General features: G+C 38.6%; 2 protein-coding genes and 3 non-coding genes across 6 annotated transcripts; all 5 read left to right on the top strand.

Moving 5' to 3' along the window:
• The first annotated feature begins 2426 nt into the window (after positions 1 to 2426).
• LOC132873214 (cytotoxic and regulatory T-cell molecule) lies at positions 2427 to 8161 on the top strand. Of its 2 annotated transcripts, none has more exons than XR_009651544.1 (12): positions 2427 to 2506; positions 3903 to 4055; positions 4251 to 4403; positions 4569 to 4688; positions 5057 to 5218; positions 5592 to 5681; positions 5933 to 5986; positions 6141 to 6206; positions 7076 to 7153; positions 7351 to 7503; positions 7596 to 7695; positions 7793 to 7811. XR_009651544.1 is itself a non-coding variant. In XM_060908564.1 (12 exons), exons 1-12 carry the CDS (start codon positions 2455 to 2457, stop codon positions 7939 to 7941), a joined length of 1311 nt encoding a protein of 436 aa, XP_060764547.1. In that variant the 5' UTR covers positions 2427 to 2454; the 3' UTR covers positions 7942 to 8161. The 2 variants fall into 2 exon arrangements, 1 of the variants encoding a protein (XP_060764547.1); XM_060908564.1 differs by having other exon boundaries at positions 7615 to 7695; positions 7793 to 8161.
• A 3641-nt stretch (positions 8162 to 11802) lies between these two features.
• Positions 11803 to 17723, top strand: hspa8 (heat shock protein 8). Its single transcript, XM_060908562.1, has 9 exons — positions 11803 to 11912; positions 14231 to 14440; positions 14835 to 15040; positions 15120 to 15272; positions 15535 to 16090; positions 16284 to 16486; positions 16732 to 16930; positions 17015 to 17247; positions 17396 to 17723. Exons 2-9 carry the CDS (start codon positions 14236 to 14238, stop codon positions 17588 to 17590), a joined length of 1950 nt encoding a protein of 649 aa, XP_060764545.1. The 5' UTR covers positions 11803 to 11912; positions 14231 to 14235; the 3' UTR covers positions 17591 to 17723.
• Positions 15354 to 15448, top strand: LOC132873897 (small nucleolar RNA SNORD14). Its single transcript, XR_009651610.1, has one exon. It is a non-coding gene; the product is annotated as a small nucleolar RNA SNORD14 (small nucleolar RNA).
• LOC132873895 (small nucleolar RNA SNORD14) lies at positions 16128 to 16222 on the top strand. Its single transcript, XR_009651609.1, has one exon. It is a non-coding gene; the product is annotated as a small nucleolar RNA SNORD14 (small nucleolar RNA).
• On the top strand, positions 16523 to 16617 carry LOC132873898 (small nucleolar RNA SNORD14). The gene has a single exon (XR_009651611.1). It is a non-coding gene; the product is annotated as a small nucleolar RNA SNORD14 (small nucleolar RNA).
• Positions 17724 to 18745: the final 1022 nt, after the last annotated feature.

The raw sequence follows: 18745 nt of genomic DNA, 5'->3' as shown, positions 1-18745 counted from the left end.
AATGAAATGCAATGAACAAGAGTTTTCATACTCAACATAACTTTCTTTTTTTAACTTTTAATTTTTTTATGATCAGTGTGGTTTTTTTGGTTCTTTTTATTTCCACACCAGGTGTGTGTGTGTGTGTGTGTGTGTGTAGCTTAATTTGTAATATTATTTATACCACTACTACCTAGAAAGTGTCAGACACTCAGTGCGTGAAGTAAAATAAAACTGGTTAGAGCCAACTGACGGTTTAAAAAAAAAAACTCAGACGACCGGAAGAGAGAGAGAGAGAGATGTATGTAGCTTAATTTGTAATACTTATACCACTACTATCTTTATTTTTACATGAATTACAGCAAGAAAGTGTCAAACACTCAATGCGTGAAGTAAAAAAAACTGTTTTTAACTGACGGTTAAAAAAAGAAAAAAAATCTCCGACAGGCAGAGACGCAACGCGAGTCGCTTTCTACCAAGCACCACATCTGAACGAACCCACGTTTGCCAGAACTCTACTGGTTATAAGTACAAACTGAAATAAAAACAAACTTGAAGCTGAAGAAACCCGAAACGTTAATGGAAAAGCCCTGCGAACCTGAGTGACTGAGGGAGAGACAGAGCGCTATTCTCTGTGTGAGTGAGCAGAGCGGTGTGTGTAGGGGAGGGGCGCTGTGACGCTGTGTGAGGATTTTCATTCAGTCTGAGCACAGATATTGACTCGTATTACTCGTATAATACTCGTACTTGGCAAAAGTGCTTTATCCGTACCAGATACTCGTTTCAGCCGAGTATCCTGCTCAACTCTATTTGGCATAAAATGTGTGTGTCAGTGACTGAATATCTGTGAGGCAGAATCTCTTAGGTGGCAAAGGTCTAGATCATACTTTGTAAATTCAACCTTCTTCGGTACAGGCAGATCAAAACCTAACAATATGTAACATTTTTACATTTATGGCAGCACTTAATAGACTAAATTGAGTTAAACTGGGAATAACAAAACCACATTCTGTTCTATTTTTAACTGTTTTACTCACCCAAATCAAGTAGTCCAGTGAGTGCTCTCTGAGACATTTTAAATGAATGTTAATAAATATATTTATTTATAACAACCAGATCTGATTAAATATTAATATTCATTCTTAAACGTAGATTGTGTTGGATTAAACTATGTATTCTTTGTAGATGAACTTGTTACTGTAGATGCCCAACTGTCAGCTCACAACAATGCACCAGTGCATTAGTAACTAAAGACACAAGTTTAATGGACAACCAACATACATACCTACATACAAACACACCAACGCATATCTCTGCATTTGCACTTGTATGTTGGTCTTTCACACATGCATTGACAGTATACTGTGCATGCGTGTGTGTGTGTGTGTGTGTGTGTGTGTGTGTGTGTGTGTGTGTGTGTGTGTGAATGCACCACACTATCAAATAAACAAATCTTCCATTACCAGACCATAATCACCCCGACCACACACAGTGAGGCATGCAATGATGTGACCCTCCCACCCTTTCCCCCCACCTGCCCACATACTGGTACATCATGAATAATTGTGTTGAACATATTGTTCAACAAGCTGTTTATGTTGCTACTCCTACCCTTCCTGACACCAATATCTTTATGTACTTAAAAGGCAGCTTATTGATTAAAAAAAAGACAGAACAAGCAGAAAGAACAAATAAACAAACAACAATGAATCTATGAGACAAAGTGAAATTAACATAAAAGCTGGTTAGCGGTAGCAGATGCGTATCAAAAGGTAAAATGTCAGAACCTAAAAGAATAAGGCTGCTGATTTTCCTTGCTTGTATTTTGCCATGTTTGAGATGTTCACTTAATTTTAAAGCAGTGGAACATAAAATTAGGAAGGTACAGTAAAGCACTAAAAATACGTAAGTGGGAATACGACAATCACGTGGATCCTAAGACGGATCTGTGTCAAATCTGATAATTAATTGTCTTTATTCTCAGAATTGCCCTGATTTGTTTGCTTGTATTAATTTATCTTTAAAAATGACTTTATAGGCAGTTGTTTCAAGCATTTACTTGGCCATAGAATACTGCTAATAGCAATTAATAATACCCCATTGTCCAGAAAATAAAAATTTTCAACATATTAATGATGTCTCCTTCTTGAATGCTGGCTAGTTTAAAAAAAAAAAGCAGTGAGATAACACTTTCATTTTGCAGGACAGACAAGTGTGTGAAGTTATTGTAAATCAGGCTTGGATTCTTATCAGTTGTCATTGTTCTTGGAGTGTCCCATTCAGCATCATGTAAGCAGTCACTGGTCAGTATATGAAAATGCAGAAGCAGTGACTGGTCAAAATGCCCATGAAAGTAAAAAAAAAAAAAAAAGTGTTAAGTGGGACTTCCATGACATATAAGTGATGTCATGGAAGTCTTTGTGTTTATAAATGAAGTGAGAGAGGAAGTCAGCTTCAGACCTCACGCCTTGCACTATGCAGATCACACAGAGCTTAGGCATTCGCGTTCTCTTGTTGATAACAGGAGGTGAGTAAAATAATAAATCTATTATCCATTTCAAAAATATACAGTTTCGCATTAACTAGATACACCTGTTCAAGTGTAGTGTACTCCTGTGTTAATATTGAAATGTTTTCTTTTTAGTATTATTTAGAGCTTATCTGTAGTGTACACACAAGTTTAGAAACACAAGTTTATATGCTTCTTGCTTGAGCTATCATTGATTTTGATAGCTGCGATTATTTCTTAAAAGGATTATGTTCTCTGTGTTAAACACTTTTGCAGAGCACTGCAATGTACTGAGGGTAAAATTATAAAGTTATCATCAATTTCTTTATACAGTAACAGAAAAGCAGTATAATTGCTGTAATCAAGCGTAAACATTGTTATCTGTATTCTGTGATATCCAATATTTGTGGATGATATCACTCTTAGATATGGAGTTTATTTTTTATATTTATATATGGCAAAACATAGAAACTAATTGCAGGTTCTAAGAGGGTACAGACATTTTTCCTCCTGGGTACTGATAAAAAGTAAAGAAGTAAAGATTTTAATCCACTGCAACTAACAAACAAATTCATTGTGTGTGTAATATATAATACACACACACACACATACTGTATATATATATATATACACACACACACACACACACACACACACACATACATATATATATATATATATATATATATATATATATATATATATATATATATATATATATATGTGTGTGTGTGTGTGTGTATATATATATATATATATATATATATATATATATATATATATATATATATATATATATGTGTGTGTGTGTGTGTGTGTATATATGTTATATAATTAATATATAATTATATATGTATATATAATTTCCCTTAGAAATGCTGCAGACCTTCACCTACAGTTCTGGACAAAATGTAGCTTTAGCAGAGGTGTTGATCACCCACACTTTTTCTTTGAGCATATAAAACTTGCACCTACAGTAGGCTGGAGTGTACGTTATATCTTTTAACTCAGTTTCCTGTTTAACAGTATTCTCACCGCATTCAAATATATCGACCCCTCTCCGTTTAGTCACACACTCTTGTATTGTTACCCTCACTTTCCTGTTGGCTGTTTGCAGCCCCCCTTCAAACAGAGTAACAGTAACAATATGAGTCAGAGCTGAGTGAGTAAGTGGAGACCACAGTCTCACCTGCCCCCCTTATCTTCCATTTACAAATGGCACTTTTATACTCTTTTTATCCCACCCACTGGCTGTACTCTTAATGACTCCTGCTTATTTAAAAAAAAATAGCAAGCAGCAGCAGAGATGCTTCAGGTTTATAGTGTGATTTGGTGTGTTCTGCACATTTCAAGTGTTGCATAGTCAACATTAATCAAACATTTATGTCATACAGATGTGCCGTTTGTCTTACAGGCTTAACACAGTGCTTGGCACTGAAGCAGGTTTCAGTAGTGCAAGGACACACGCTGAATCTGTCATGCCCACTGAAAAACAACATTAATATGAGTGATGCGGTGGAATGGAGAAACCCAAAAGACTTACTCTTATTCTTTAACAGTCACAAAGGTAAGAATGCGGCTTGTGCCTCTATGTAATATGTAGTATTACTATTTAGGAGGGAAAATATTAAGCATAGTCATATTTTACACTTACTGGTCTACTACAGGAATTTTGCACTGAATTATTTTATCTTATATGAGAAGAGCAGTCTGTTAATTTTGTTTGATAAAATATTCATTTGTCGCTCATGTTGACCTGCAGTATTGAAAGACAAGAGGAACAAATTTGTCACTTTAACCAACTCAGAATTTTCAATACGAGTGACCAATATAACATTCAAAGATGGAGGTGTTTACACATGTCTACGTTACAACGGTCAAGTCTCAAAGAAAAGATATAGAGTAATTGTTGTAGGTGAGTACAGACATTTTCCTCACATTAACAATGTTAAATTACCAAATGGGACCAAAATGGGATGCCAGATTTGCAATACTGCATAGGGCCTACATGATTTAACTCATTTAACTGATTTAATCCAAGTTGAACATTGACGAGGACAATTATTTGCTGAAATTGCAGGTGTTCCAAAACTGGAAAAGGACGAGCAAGAGGATACAACAATTATTAAATGCTCCGCTTCAGCAAATAACCATCCACCCAGACTCTCATGGGTAATGGACAATGGCTTAGAGATTGAGGGTAAGTACATGATTATGTACTTGGAAACATTTACATTAAACAAAATCACAAATTAATTGACAATAGCATGTCATAAACCATGTAGATTCTAGGTAGATTCTAATGGTTTAGTATCAAATATTACATCTGAACTTTTATGTGAAAATTTTATGTCCAATGTAAAGATTATACATTTACAGGCTAGTATCATATATTATTGAAATAATTTTGAGTCCGAATAAAGTTAAAATTGTTAAATACTGTGCTAATTAATGTCTAGTTTCTGCTGTCATATTTGTGTGTTATAATCTAGCATTCAGTCTGGCATACAGTCAAGGCATGATTTTTTTTTAAAAAAATTCTTAAAATGTTCCATTATTTATTCCTAGCTCACCCATACTATGAGTTGGAAAAGACATCCAATAAATACACAGCTGTTAGCCTGCTGAATGTAAAGGTTCCTAAGAAGAGAGTTACAGTGAAGTGCGTGGTCCGTCATTCAGCTCTCCACGGTTCCCAACTGGAAAACTTTATCCACTTAGGAAACAAGGGTGAGTACATGTGTATGTGTGAAAACAACTGAAGAGAGTAGTATGACATGGTGTCTGACCTTAATAGGCATTTATCATTTGTAGGAAATGAAATATTCTGGGGGATTTTGTGGTTTGGGGTTATAACGAAAGCACAGTTTATTTAGACAGTGGACTCTTTGGTAGTTTCCCTTTTTATCTTTGCTTTCAGCATATCACATGATGACGACAACTTCTTGAAATAGTTTTTCTTGGATGAATGACATTTTGGAAGAATTAAAGCTTCTTGTTTTACATATAGTAGTAGAAGTCCATCACTCATATATACAAGCTGTCACATAAAACTATTTGTTCAACATTATTAATGTATTTTATTTATTTATTTTGGGGGCAGATCAAGACACATCAACCTCATCGAAATATTCCAGTACCACACTTGGATCAACAGACACAACAGTCATTCCAACACTTTTTAGCAGTACAAGTAAGTACAAGTGTTTTCCTACAGTGTTTAGACACAGAAATATAACTATTTTATTTATTCAGTCCAGATGTTAATTTTAAAATGTCGGATAATATGCTCAGGAAAAAGGAAATCATTGTACTTATGTCAAACTATGGCTCAGAAGAATTTTGACTATTGCTTCCCCTAGTGGTGGACGGTTAAATTGTACACAGTCTAAATCTAAAAATGTTCAACTTGCATCATTCTTATATATTATGCTTTTTTCTTAGGCTTCACTGATAGTCATTCAGAGTCAGAAACCACAACTTACAGTAATACAACAGGTAAGAAACTCATAAACACTGAGTCTACTCGATTTATCCCTTACGTTAACACAGAACCAAAGCTTAACAAAAGCTTTAAAAAAAAAACAACTAGCTACAATTTGCACAGATATTAAGTCAGTATTGATAATTTGTTCTTCAAAATGTCTTGCAGCAGTAAACGAAACCACAGAGGGCACGTCATCAAATGGCAGCACAGACATATTAAGCAACGTTACTGGTGAGGATGTTTACAGTCTGAAATTTACACCACATTCACTTTATTAAGCATCATCTTCACTGTGCTTATTATTTGTATGGCAGTCATATTTAGAAATTTTCTAGTATTTAAAATTTTGATAATTGTGGGTTTTCCTGAATTGATATATATTTCTGTTTTACATATATCTCACTCACAAGAAATGTTATAGCATTTGAAACGTCTGCACATCCATTTAAACTTTACTGAAAGACCCAAACACATTGACAGTCTAAAAACAGCTGATATTTTTATAAGATAATTTGCATTTAATCAGAGGCGATTCTAGAGTCTGTTGTGGCCCCAAGCAAAAATTTCCAGGGGGCTCTTCTGACCAGTGTTCATCACCAATATGTTATAAATAATCTGACACCAACGAAAAATGTATGAAACCAAAGTTTTTTAAATTCCAAATGTGAAAATACAATGGTAAAGAACAATAAAAACAATAAAAACACTAAAAAACAAAATAAATAAGCCCTCGGGCCCTGACTCTCAGGGGGCCCCTGGGCCAGGGGGCCCCAAGCAGTTGCCTGCCTTGCCTGTTCACAAGCTGCGTGTCTGCATTTAATCTATGCTTGTCACGTTTGTTCATAACTGATGCTGTTATCACAGCCATGGTTGTTAAACTGGTTCCTGACTTAATCTAATATGATCTTTACGGAAAGCTTACACAATTTTAGAATGTAAATAAAGCTTTTGTACATTGTTTTGTGGAACTATGTTTAGGAGAAAATCAGATGTAGTGATATACGCAATGTGTGTCTTGTGGTTTGATTTTTCCATTTCTTCACCACTGTGTAAGACACACAGTAATGTCATCATTACTAATCTTAAATGTTTCATTGCAGTAAATGAGACAACTGACTCAATATCTGAAACAACAGAGGGCATAAATACCACCATCAATTCATCAAACAACACTACTGGTGAGAAATTAAACTGTCTAAAACCAATTTTACACTTTGGAGAATAAGACAATCGATTATTTTACTTGACAAACCTCCCCTTAAGGTATTAAGATAGTTCCATTTCAGAAGAGGAAAAAGACTATGTGTTTTGGGTTTTTTGTTTGTTTGTTTGTTTGTTTTAATGATATTGAAACTAATCATTTGTGTGCTTTCAGGGAGTGACAACAGCCATGTAGAAACCCGTAGTAGTAAAACGGGAAATTCAACATTGCTTGTACTGCTGGTCACATGCCTCATCATCTGCCTGTTCATAGTACTTGCCTTCTTCCTGGTTCGCCTAAGGAAAGCACACATTTCCTGGAAAAAAGGTAACAGTTCAACAAATAGGAAATTCACTGAAATTCACTACATGCCATAAATCCTAAGTACATTTGTTATATTTATATCTGTTTACTAACAGTCTTTTTTTCTAACCACAGAGAATGAAGAGTCTGATCAGTCAGTAGAGAGCAGCAAATCAAAGTCTAGCAGTGAGGAGAAGCAAAAACAGAGACGACAAGGTACAGTCTTACATTTACGAAACAATTGTTGAATCAGATTATAAATAACAGCTTTGTTCAAACAGCTAAATCTCTCTCTCTCTCTCTCTCTATCTAGGCTTTTGGAACACCAGTTTCACAAAGTACAAAGCAGATGAAACGCAAGAGAATGAGGCTCCGGAGGCCACACCAGCTTCTGTGCAAGTCATTAATGAAAACCCACAGCACTTTATCTCCAGATCTGGCATCAAAGAGACTGAACTGTGAACAAAATGATACTTTAATACCTAACCACCCTTGGTATGGTAGCCTATTGGTGCTTGAACACTAGTTGAATGCTTGAATGTTAAGCTAAGTGTACTTTGTTTTGTATATATTTTGTATGTTTCATTTTTTTAAATAAAACTGTATTATATATTTTGATAGAAAAGGTACTGTCTATCTCATAAGTTTAGTAAGTGACAATAAATATGTATATTTGTTAGAACTCGTTTGTCCTCTTTTATTGAACTCTAACTATAGGATCCCAAGTGAACCATGCTTAAATATTATATTAAAATATTGGAATACAAATAACACTTTACAATAACATTCCAGTTCAATATAATATTATCAAGTGAATAAAATAATTAAAAATGTATACAATAGGACATTGAGAAATAAATATTAAACCACCATATTTTGCTTCACACTGTGAAATTAAATATCTGCTATCAGTGACTGTAAAAAACATGGACTCTAGAAAGTGGCTTCCCTATGCTGATACAGTATCTGCACATTTTTAATTTTCTCTGAGAAATTAGTTTTTAAAATGTTATTCTACTATATCGTAAGAAGGCATAGATACACATGGGAATGAAGTGATTGACAGTCTGAGAAGAAAATGGAGAAGATAAGAAATTTAATGTAAAGCACTGAATGGTCTCGCACCACAGTACCTGAGTGAACTTCTGCTCCTCTATGACCCGCCACTCCTACTTAGATCAAAAGGTGCAGGCTATCTGCTGGTACCTCGTATAGTGAAGGCTACATCACGGGGCAGAGCCTTTTCTTACAAAGCCCCACAGTTATGGAACAGCCTTCCAAGTAGTGTTCAGGAATCAGACACAGTCTTAGTGTTTAAGTCTAGGCTGAAAACATATCTGTTTAGTCAAGCCTTTTGTTAATGGTGTTTATGAGGTAAAGGTGTAGATCTGGAGGGTCTTCAGACATAGAGTGTTTTGGTAAACTGGGATGTATGGATGCTGTCAGTCCCCACTCGCTTGCTCACTCGAGTTTGTTGACGGTGTAGTGGCTGACTGCTTTATGTCCCGGGGCTCCCTCATGCCTGTGTTACCTTCTGGCTCTCCCTTTTTAGTTATGCTGTCATAGTTAGTTGCTGGAGTCCCTGCCTGTACTCAGTGCAATATGTATACTGTTCCTACTTATTCAGGTGGCATTGGGCATACCTAACAACCTGTGTTTTCTCTCTCTTCTCCCCCCCAAATCTGTCCCTCTGAGTTACATGTCGGTCCTGGGATCGAGATGCTGACCTCTTCTGCTCTTCGGACCTGCCTGATCCATCCTAGTGCCCTGTGTCTGGTTGGAGTCTCATCGCATCGCTCCTGTGGAGGGCGGCCCCATGTGGATGGTTGGGGGTTGCGCCTGGAGGACGCTCTGGACTCTTGCAGTGCTTTTGTGGCTGGGGACTGCAGTTGACTTGCTGACTTTAGGACTGCAGTTGACTTGCTGACTTTGGGACTACGGTTGTCGTGAACAGTTTTGCGCTCGGGTTTCCATCGGTGGGGGGGTTTATAGCATCAACGAAGCTGACTTTGTTAGGACTGTTAATGTTATAGTCATGTTGCCTGTTGTTGCCCGGATGGGGATGAGTTCCCTTTTGAGTCTGGTTCCTCTCGAGGTTTCTTCCTCATGTCGTCTTAGGGAGTTTTTCCTTGCCACCGTCGCCACAGGCTTGCTCATTGGGGATAGATTAGGGATAAAATTAGCTCATATTTTAAGTCGTTCAAATTCTGTAAAGCTGCTTTGCGACAATGTTTATCGTTAAAAGTGCTATACAAATAAACTTGACTTGACTGGCTGGCCTACTGGATGAGTAGGTGTACCTTACTTTGATTCTACTGTGCAGATTCTGGGTGTTTTTCAATGTCAAGGAAGAATCCTTAACAGCTACATTTCAAGGCTGATACGTCATCAAATCCCACCCAAATTCTATCAAGGACCAAGTCCTTTGCTCAGAGAATTTTGAAGGATGCATGTGTATATCCTCAGCATCCTTAAAGCACCCATAATCCTATGTGCACATAAAGGTGGGACCTTTTCAATGACACACACCCGCTTAGCCTCTGAAGGGCCCTACTTAGAAGGACGTGTCCTACCAAGAAAGCATTCTTAAAGCGTAACTTCATCCCCAGCCCTGAGCCTAACTGCACCCACTGCATAATTTTGATGCATGCAAAAAAATAGGCAATGGGCTGAGTGTGTGTGTGTGTGTGGGGGGGGGGGGGGGGGGGGGGGACTCCTTTGAATAATGATCAGCATATACTGCATATACTTTGAAAAACGATCATCATATACTGTATTTGAAAATGCATATGATTTTCCAGACTCCCACCCAAGGATGGGGGTTGGGAGAAGTATGTCCCCCACCTCTGGGTAGAGGGAGTTTACATTCTTTTTTTAATGATGTAGAGACGAACCAAACAGCCAACTCTACATCAGCATCAACCTTACAAGGTTCAGGAAGATTTTAACCAGTAGATGCCGTTTTGAGCCATTTTCAACCCATAAAATACTGAATATTTATAAAAATGGTGATTTTGTCAGTAATAACACCAGCATTATAATACCGTCCAGTGGACTGATGCACCTAAGCTTTCTGTTCCTGGTTGCAATCAAATAGATCCTTTATTCTATCTTCGGTGTGCTTTTATTTGTAGCTAGGCCATGTATACATTAGTTCATGAAGAAAAATAGAAAAAAAGTGAAATAACTAAGAATAGTAGAATTTTTCACTCACTTGGTGTTTTCTACAGCAGCGTTAATATCCAGTGGAATAATGCATAAGGCTATTTATATAGGAAGAGGTGTGTTCTGTATGGTATGGTCGTCAATAAATGCCAAAACTATGTTGAGTTCTTTTAATGTTTTTTCATAGTTAATTGATGCTTGATAATACGAGAAAGTCTTTAAAAGAAAGAACAGCAGAAACTATTAAAAAGATCGATGAACACACAACTGGTTCCCCCCCTGCACACACACACAAATGCTCATTTCAACTGAAACTTTCATATTTTATTACAACAAACTGGGCAGAGGAATGAACATTTAAACTTCATGCTGCATCATTCCACCGGACACATCATTCCACTGACTTGATAGTAATATATTCCATTACAGTACAGCCATATCATTTAGTTTACAGATCACGAAACACATTTAAGTGTTCCGTACCTCTTTAATTTTGAGAAATACCCACTGCCTGTCTCCAGATAGCAGCAGAAAAATCCTACTGCGCAAACTCTGGTTCCAAATTTCCAAATTTGACAACATGGGGAATGCATTTTGGCATGGAGCCATGCTGTCCATTTTTTTTTTTACAGTCACTGTAAATCATTCAACATAATTATGCCCCTTTTGACACATTTTAGCTGCTTGTTACCCAGGCTTTTATTTTGTAGACAAAATTAATTTGGTTAGTATTTATTACATTAATAGGAAAAATAGACTTAACCAAACACTTTTATGTCAAGGAATATTTTTTATATAAAATCTTTGAGTTTGTATTATTTTTATTTTTATTTGAATCCATCTTGTCTGGATAAGCTTCTGCGACCTCATGTGCTACGGCTTTCTGGAAGTTTCTACAGTGTCACATTAGCGCGCCGTTTCACTGATCTGATACCAGTTTCACTTTTTGTTGGCAGTTTGTAATCAGAGTAGTGAGTTCAAAGAAACTGGTCCTAGATCTATCCTTGAACAGACTTTTGGGAAGGGGGGGGGCTACAAACTCGAACCAATCATATATTAGTTTCTTCTTTTGGGGCGGGGATAAGGGGCAGTTGGAGCATTTATATTGGTGCTGACGGCATGATGCTGAGTTTTCGACAATATGATTGGTCTGCTCACCAGGGATATATACTTGTTCTAGAAGATTCGTTCGCTCTCTCTTCACCGGCGAGGTAAGGCAGGCACCGCCTCAGTACAGCTTCAGCTTTCATCGGCCTCTGCTAATTTTGGTGAGCGGGAAAAAAAAAATTTATAATTATTTTTAAATTCTAGTTTAAAAATGATATTTGTAAATTATAAATGAAGTAAACAGTTTTACGGAAGTGTGCCGTGGTGAAGGCTCCAGTTGTTTGACCGCCTCGTGGCCCGTTTCATTGTTTCGGTTAGTTTCCCTTTAGAGCCTTATTTAATCAGAAAGGTGTCCAATATTAACTGTATTGCCAATTAATTTGGTTAATCCGTGTGTTAGCCTGCAACAAATTTAGTTGGCTGTATTGCGACATACGTAAGCTACAACAAAGGAAGATAATAGATTCAGTTGGCGATTACTGCTGGTGCCGCCTCATTTCTTCCCCCCCCCCCCCCCCAATTTTCTTTTCTCTCTTTCTCCTGCTAATTGGTTGAGTTTGTAATTAACTAAATAGTAATGTACATAATGTTCGTTTTTGCAGGAACCTTGTGTCTGAGGACCGGTATCTTCTACTGACTGTACCGTTTATTTTTATGGCTGCCAGATAATTAAGACGAACATATTTTTGTGGACAGACCGCCTCGCTTTTTAGTTAAACCCAGTCCTTATTGGTTTGCGTTTTGTTAGCACCACCGGAAGTTGCCGCCGTAGAATGTTCTTGAAGGCCGGACCACGTGATCTTGACTCACGCCTTGATCGAAATCGCTCGCTCGCTTACTACTCAGCGCGTTGGTAAAATGGGGGAGAGGGGGGGGGAACCGCTTTTGGACACTTGGCCGTCGGTATTTACGTCATTACTGTGGCACAATTAAAACGTGCTAGATCAGGCAGCTGATGGGTTTTCAACATAAATAGGCATACTTTTTTTGTGATTATACTTCAGTGTATTTCCCCACATTAAAAGTACCTGCATCTTTATTTTAAACGAAGGCTGAGTACTTTATTCTTTGCTGCTGCCTTTTTTTATTAAATCAAATTTGAGACTTAATTTTTAAGTGTGACCACAATGCATGATGGGATATTGCTTGGTTAGTGACCATCGGTTGTATGCTACTTTTTGTGATGCATTGTGGGATACTTTGAGTGCACTATATAGGGAGTAATAATTCTCACTATCATTTTGGACAGCACTACAAAATGGCGTCCTCACTATAGAGTGCCCTATGTAGTGAATAGGGAGTGGGTTTGGATACAGGGATGGTTTTCATTGCCTTGTGATCTGGTCGACCTCACGATAGTGTAACATGGGCTTGTTGGGATTTAAGTATTATTTTGACCGGAGATAAATGTCATTAGAGAGCTCAAATACCATTTGTTGATATGTATGGTAACTGTATGTGGTATAAATGATTGTGAAATTTGTCCCTCATGCCATCAGACTGTACAACTTCTCTCTGGAGGGAGGGGTAACAGGAGGACAGAGGCTGGGAAGGAGCAGTAGCCTCCCCCACCCCCAACACACACTTGCCCTAACCCCACTTCCCCCTCCCTCTCGTCCCCATATCTTATTCTTTTGTTTTAAATGTAAATGCTTTATTTTAATTTATCTAGAAGTTTTTCTCTTTTGTTTATCTGTAATGATGCTGCTGGAATCTTAATTTTCCTGAGGGAACCCTCCCAAAGGGATCAATAAAGTTTTATCTAATCTAAATGAGTGTCATTAAACAGCATAGCTTTTGGTGTTGATCTTTGCATAGAAATGAAGAAAAATCTGTGACCATTGCCTTTGGTTCAAGGCACAAAAATGATCATAACTTCCTTAACTAGATAAAATCATGAAATTCAGGAGGTGTCCAAAATTTAAGTGCTCTTCAAATGTGAAAGTCAGCTGCCTCCATAGAAGTACTATGCCTAATTAGCATACTGGAGTGGGGGCTACACTTGACACCTTGACAATCTTTTGGCCATTGCAAAAGTAGTAAAGCTCAACTTGTGCATTGAAGGTCATGAATAATTACTCAAACTTCCACTGGAAAGAGTTGATTCCCAATTACTTGGCATATAGGATTGTGTGACACTGTTTCCCCCAACTATCAACACCAGTCCACAAATATTAACAGCCAGATTAACTTTTTTTTTAAAATTAAGTTAACATGTTTTACAGTCTTGGTGTATTTAAAAAGCTTGCAATATTCAGTGATATTTGCAGTATCTTTTATGATAGTTACATGATATAAAAAATTACTGAATATTGCAGGCTTTGTGTGCATGCAAGCAAGGAATTTAATTTTGGTCTAATTCTATTTATTGCAATAAGATACTCTGAGGATTATGAATCAAATTATAAATCACAGCTCCTCCCCACACTTTTTTTTTCTTAAATGTAGAATTTTTTTTTTTTTTTTTACCCCCCTCCAGTAACCATGTCTAAGGGACCAGCTGTTGGCATTGATCTGGGGACCACCTACTCCTGTGTTGGAGTCTTCCAGCATGGCAAAGTTGAGATTATTGCCAATGATCAAGGAAACAGGACAACACCAAGCTATGTGGCTTTCACTGATACTGAAAGGCTGATTGGTGATGCAGCAAAGAACCAAGTGGCCATGAACCCCACCAACACAATCTTTGGTTAGTATGTGTTCAGTGCTTTTTATTTATTTTTTCTGTGTACATGTCTTTCATCATACACACACATGGCTGTTGGGGACATGTTCAAAGACCTACTGTGGGTAGTAGTGAATGCTGTAACTGGATTGTGTACATGCATACTTGTAGTAGTTTAACTTATAAATTGTATATAAAGGCAACAATTGCAAGGATGCTGGAAGTTGTGAGTAGGCTCTCGGATAACTGGTGTTGACATTCTGCTTAATGTTTTTGGGCTGCAGATAAGTGAAACTGCAGTTACTGACTTGATGGCTAAAAGGGGTCTTCTGTGTATTCCTGTCAAGTCTAACTTAAATAAAATGGTTGACTGCAATCAAGTTACTGTTCAGCCTGAGTGACTGCTGTCTCATTTCAGATGCCAAACGTCTGATTGGCAGAAGGTTCGAAGATTCCGTTGTTCAGTCTGACATGAAACATTGGCCTTTCAAGGTTGTCAGTGATGGTGGACGTCCCAAGGTGGAGGTGGAATACAAAGGAGAGACTAAGAACTTCTATCCCGAGGAAATCTCCTCCATGGTGTTGGTGAAGATGAAGGAAATTGCTGAAGCCTACCTTGGAAAGGTGTGTGTGGAGGCTGTTTTGTATTATACATGCATTATTTCAGATAGTTGAACTCAAATTTTTTTTTTTCCCCCCCCAGTCTGTCAGCAATGCTGTAATAACAGTACCAGCTTACTTCAATGACTCTCAGCGTCAAGCCACAAAAGATGCTGGCACCATCTCTGGTCTAAATGTACTGCGAATTATTAATGAGCCTACTGCTGCTGCTATTGCCTACGGTCTGGACAAGAAGGCAAGTTTTTGTGCAGCCATTTTCTGAGCACTGCCAAAAGGCCTTTCTTGCTTTACTGTAAAGAATTTACAAAAAAAAAATTCGCTATGATGAAGTTGATTCCTGCCATTCGTAGTTTCCACCAGAGGTTGAAAAACCGAAGATGGCACAAGCACCTTCCTTGGATGTCTGAGCGAAATTATGCACCTTTTGTTGTTTGCCTTTTTGTTTCACTTGGATGAGTTTTGGAATCACGTTTCCCTTGTTCCTCTTTTCTAAATAGGTTGGCTCTGAGAGGAATGTCCTCATCTTTGATCTTGGTGGTGGCACATTTGATGTCTCCATCTTGACCATTGAAGATGGCATCTTTGAGGTCAAATCCACTGCTGGTGACACTCACCTGGGTGGGGAAGACTTTGACAATCGTATGGTGAACCACTTCATTGCTGAGTTCAAGCGCAAGCACAAGAAGGACATCAGTGACAACAAGAGAGCTGTTCGCCGTTTGCGCACTGCCTGCGAGCGGGCCAAGCGCACCCTGTCCTCCAGCACTCAGGCCAGTATTGAAATTGACTCCCTTTATGAGGGTGTTGATTTCTACACCTCCATCACAAGAGCTCGTTTTGAGGAACTCAATGCTGACCTCTTCCGTGGAACCCTGGACCCTGTTGAGAAGGCGCTCAGAGATGCCAAGATGGACAAATCTCAGATCCATGACATTGTCCTGGTTGGTGGCTCTACTCGCATCCCCAAGATCCAGAAGCTCCTCCAGGATTTCTTCAATGGCAAAGAGCTCAATAAGAGCATCAACCCTGATGAGGCTGTGGCTTATGGAGCAGGTTAGTTAGTGTGTGTTAATTCATCAAATTTATGATCTCGCAATGATGAAGTTGATTCCTGCCATTCGTAGTTTCCACCAGAGGTTGAAAAACCAAAGATGGCATAAGCACCTTCCTTGGATGTCTGAGCGACAGCAAATGGTGAAAATGTTCTTCACTGTCTCTGGAAATGCTAACATGATGTATTTTTCAGCTGTCCAGGCTGCAATCCTCTCTGGGGACAAGTCTGAGAATGTTCAGGACCTGCTGCTGCTGGATGTCACCCCTCTGTCTCTAGGAATTGAGACTGCTGGTGGTGTGATGACTGCTCTGATCAAGCGCAACACCACCATTCCAACCAAACAGACCCAGACTTTCACCACCTACTCTGACAACCAGCCTGGTGTGCTGATTCAGGTTGGAACCAGATTTATTTGGCCTATGGTTTTGTTTTCGCTATGATGAAGTTGATTCCTGCCATTCGTAGTTTCCACCGGAGGTTGAAAAACCGAAGATGGCACAAGCACCTTCCTTGGATGTCTGAGCGATTTATATTTATCTTTTTAAATCTGCTGAACTTGGTTTAAGCTGTTGTATATGCAGGCATACAAACGTGTGGGGGTTTTTTTTTTTTTTTTTTTTTTTAATGTGATCCCCTGCAGGTTTATGAGGGCGAGCGTGCCATGACAAAGGACAACAACCTGCTGGGCAAGTTTGAGCTCACTGGAATCCCACCTGCTCCCCGTGGTGTCCCCCAGATTGAGGTCACGTTTGACATTGATGCTAATGGTATCATGAATGTCTCTGCTGTTGATAAGAGCACTGGCAAAGAGAACAAAATCACCATCACCAATGATAAAGGTAGGCTGATCTCTTGTGATTTACAGATGGAGTCCCTGTTTAGTTAGTCTCAATTTTTATTGGGATTTGTGTCCTAATAAACAGGTCGTCTTAGCAAGGAGGACATTGAGCGCATGGTGCAGGAGGCTGAGAAATACAAGGCTGAGGATGATGTGCAGCGTGACAAGGTGGCTGCCAAGAATGGTCTGGAGTCTTATGCTTTCAACATGAAGTCCACTGTAGAGGATGAGAAGCTGAAGGGTAAAATCAGTGATGAAGACAAGCAGAAGATCCTGGACAAATGCAATGAAGTAATCAGCTGGCTTGACAAGAATCAGGTGAGGCATCATACTCTATGTAGGGTATTACTTGTACACCCAAGGTGGTGCATATAGTTGATTTATAGAATGTTTGCTTGCATGCGCCACAGTGACATGTAGCTAGAAATGTTGATCTACATGTATAACATGGAATTTTTCTCCTCAGACTGCTGAAAAAGATGAGTATGAGCACCAACAGAAGGAGCTAGAAAAAATCTGCAACCCAATCATCACTAAACTGTACCAGAGTGCTGGTGGTATGCCGGGTGGAATGCCTGATGGGATGCCGGGTGGCTTCCCAGGAGCAGGGGCTGCTCCTGGTGGTGGATCATCTGGTCCCACCATTGAGGAGGTTGATTAAGCTGTTTAAATCAGCTCTACCTCACATGTTTACTTTTGTGCCCTCTGTAGCAGTGTTCCTGAGACTGTTTGTGGGTTCCAGTTTTGGTGGTTTCTGCTACAGAGTGACGGGGATTAAGGAATCACTTCCACATCACAGGGAACAGTTTTCTTTTCTACTTGAATGAATATTGCACAAATTATCAACTGTTAAATGCCTGGCTTGCCTTGAAGTAAATCTGAATAAAGCAAGTACTGTTTCCCCCCCCCAAATCTTGACTGTTTAATTGTCCACTGTGATCTTACCTGATGCACTAAGTCATTTGAGCAGGATCACTTCAGAAGTCTGGTAAAACACAATCTTACTGAACTGGTATGTGTAACTTTGGCCTTTGTTTCACAAAAAGCATCTTGGGGTTAAGATCACCTTGGCTCAGTGTCTCAAAATGGGTCCAAGTGCATATTGGTCTCAATGCTTTGGGGAAATGGTTCCAGCCAGGGCCCACCTAGTGTGCAGAAAACATTGCTATTGCATAACCTATTCTAATATTGTGACTTGGCTCAATTTGAGCTGTGAAAGTACAGTGTCAAGTCTTTGAGAAATGAGTAAGTCTATTGTGTTTGGAGCAAAATGTAAACTGCTACTGACAGTGTAACTAATCTTGCAACAGAAGTATACCAATTTGATTCCAAGTGTTATTGCACAGATCTTGACTAAAGTTCTGCTAGTTTGTTGCTGGCTTAAATTTTGTGCCATCAGTTTCAAATAAAATCCACAAGTGAAATGTAGCTTTCAAATGCAAGTAATGAGATTCAGAAAGGTTACTTCTGATTTTACACTTTTCCAATTGTGAATGCTAATTCAAGGTATTTCTTTTGTACTTCTGTAATTGCATCATTCCCCCCCCCCCCCCCCCCCCCCCCCCAAAAAATCTAAACCTCTTTTGGCAGGTGTTTTGGGGAGGTGGATCTTAGGTGTTCATGTTCTATTGGTTGAGTATTTTTGGAATGAAAGAACTGAATTTGTGAAGTCAGTTTAATGCAGCATGTCTAATCTAAATATGTTGGGGGCTTGGTGTAACAACTGCAAGGCTCCTTCAGTTGTGCAAAGATCTGGGTGCAGGTGTTTTTAAAATGGCAGTACTGGGTAAACTCATACACTATGCTTGGCAGTTGT

Source organism: Neoarius graeffei, chromosome 25 (genome assembly GCF_027579695.1).
Source record: "Neoarius graeffei isolate fNeoGra1 chromosome 25, fNeoGra1.pri, whole genome shotgun sequence".
Lineage (NCBI taxonomy): Eukaryota > Metazoa > Chordata > Actinopteri > Siluriformes > Ariidae > Neoarius > Neoarius graeffei.
This window is presented reverse-complemented; position numbering and strand designations above follow the sequence as displayed.

Excerpts from the sequence above, each read along its gene's own strand:
- hspa8 (XM_060908562.1), top strand. The coding sequence starts at position 14,236 with ATGTCTAAGGGACCAGCTGTTGGCATTGATCTGGGGACCACCTACTCC. Across the intron at positions 14,441-14,834 it reads CCCCACCAACACAATCTTTG|ATGCCAAACGTCTGATTGGC; the intron begins GTTAGTATGTGT and ends GTCTCATTTCAG. Across the intron at positions 16,487-16,731 it reads AGCCTGGTGTGCTGATTCAG|GTTTATGAGGGCGAGCGTGC; the intron begins GTTGGAACCAGA and ends GATCCCCTGCAG.
- LOC132873214 (XM_060908564.1), top strand. The coding sequence starts at position 2,455 with ATGCAGATCACACAGAGCTTAGGCATTCGCGTTCTCTTGTTGATAACA. Across the intron at positions 7,504-7,614 it reads ACACATTTCCTGGAAAAAAG|AGAATGAAGAGTCTGATCAG; the intron begins GTAACAGTTCAA and ends TTCTAACCACAG. Across the intron at positions 7,696-7,792 it reads GCAAAAACAGAGACGACAAG|GCTTTTGGAACACCAGTTTC; the intron begins GTACAGTCTTAC and ends CTCTCTATCTAG.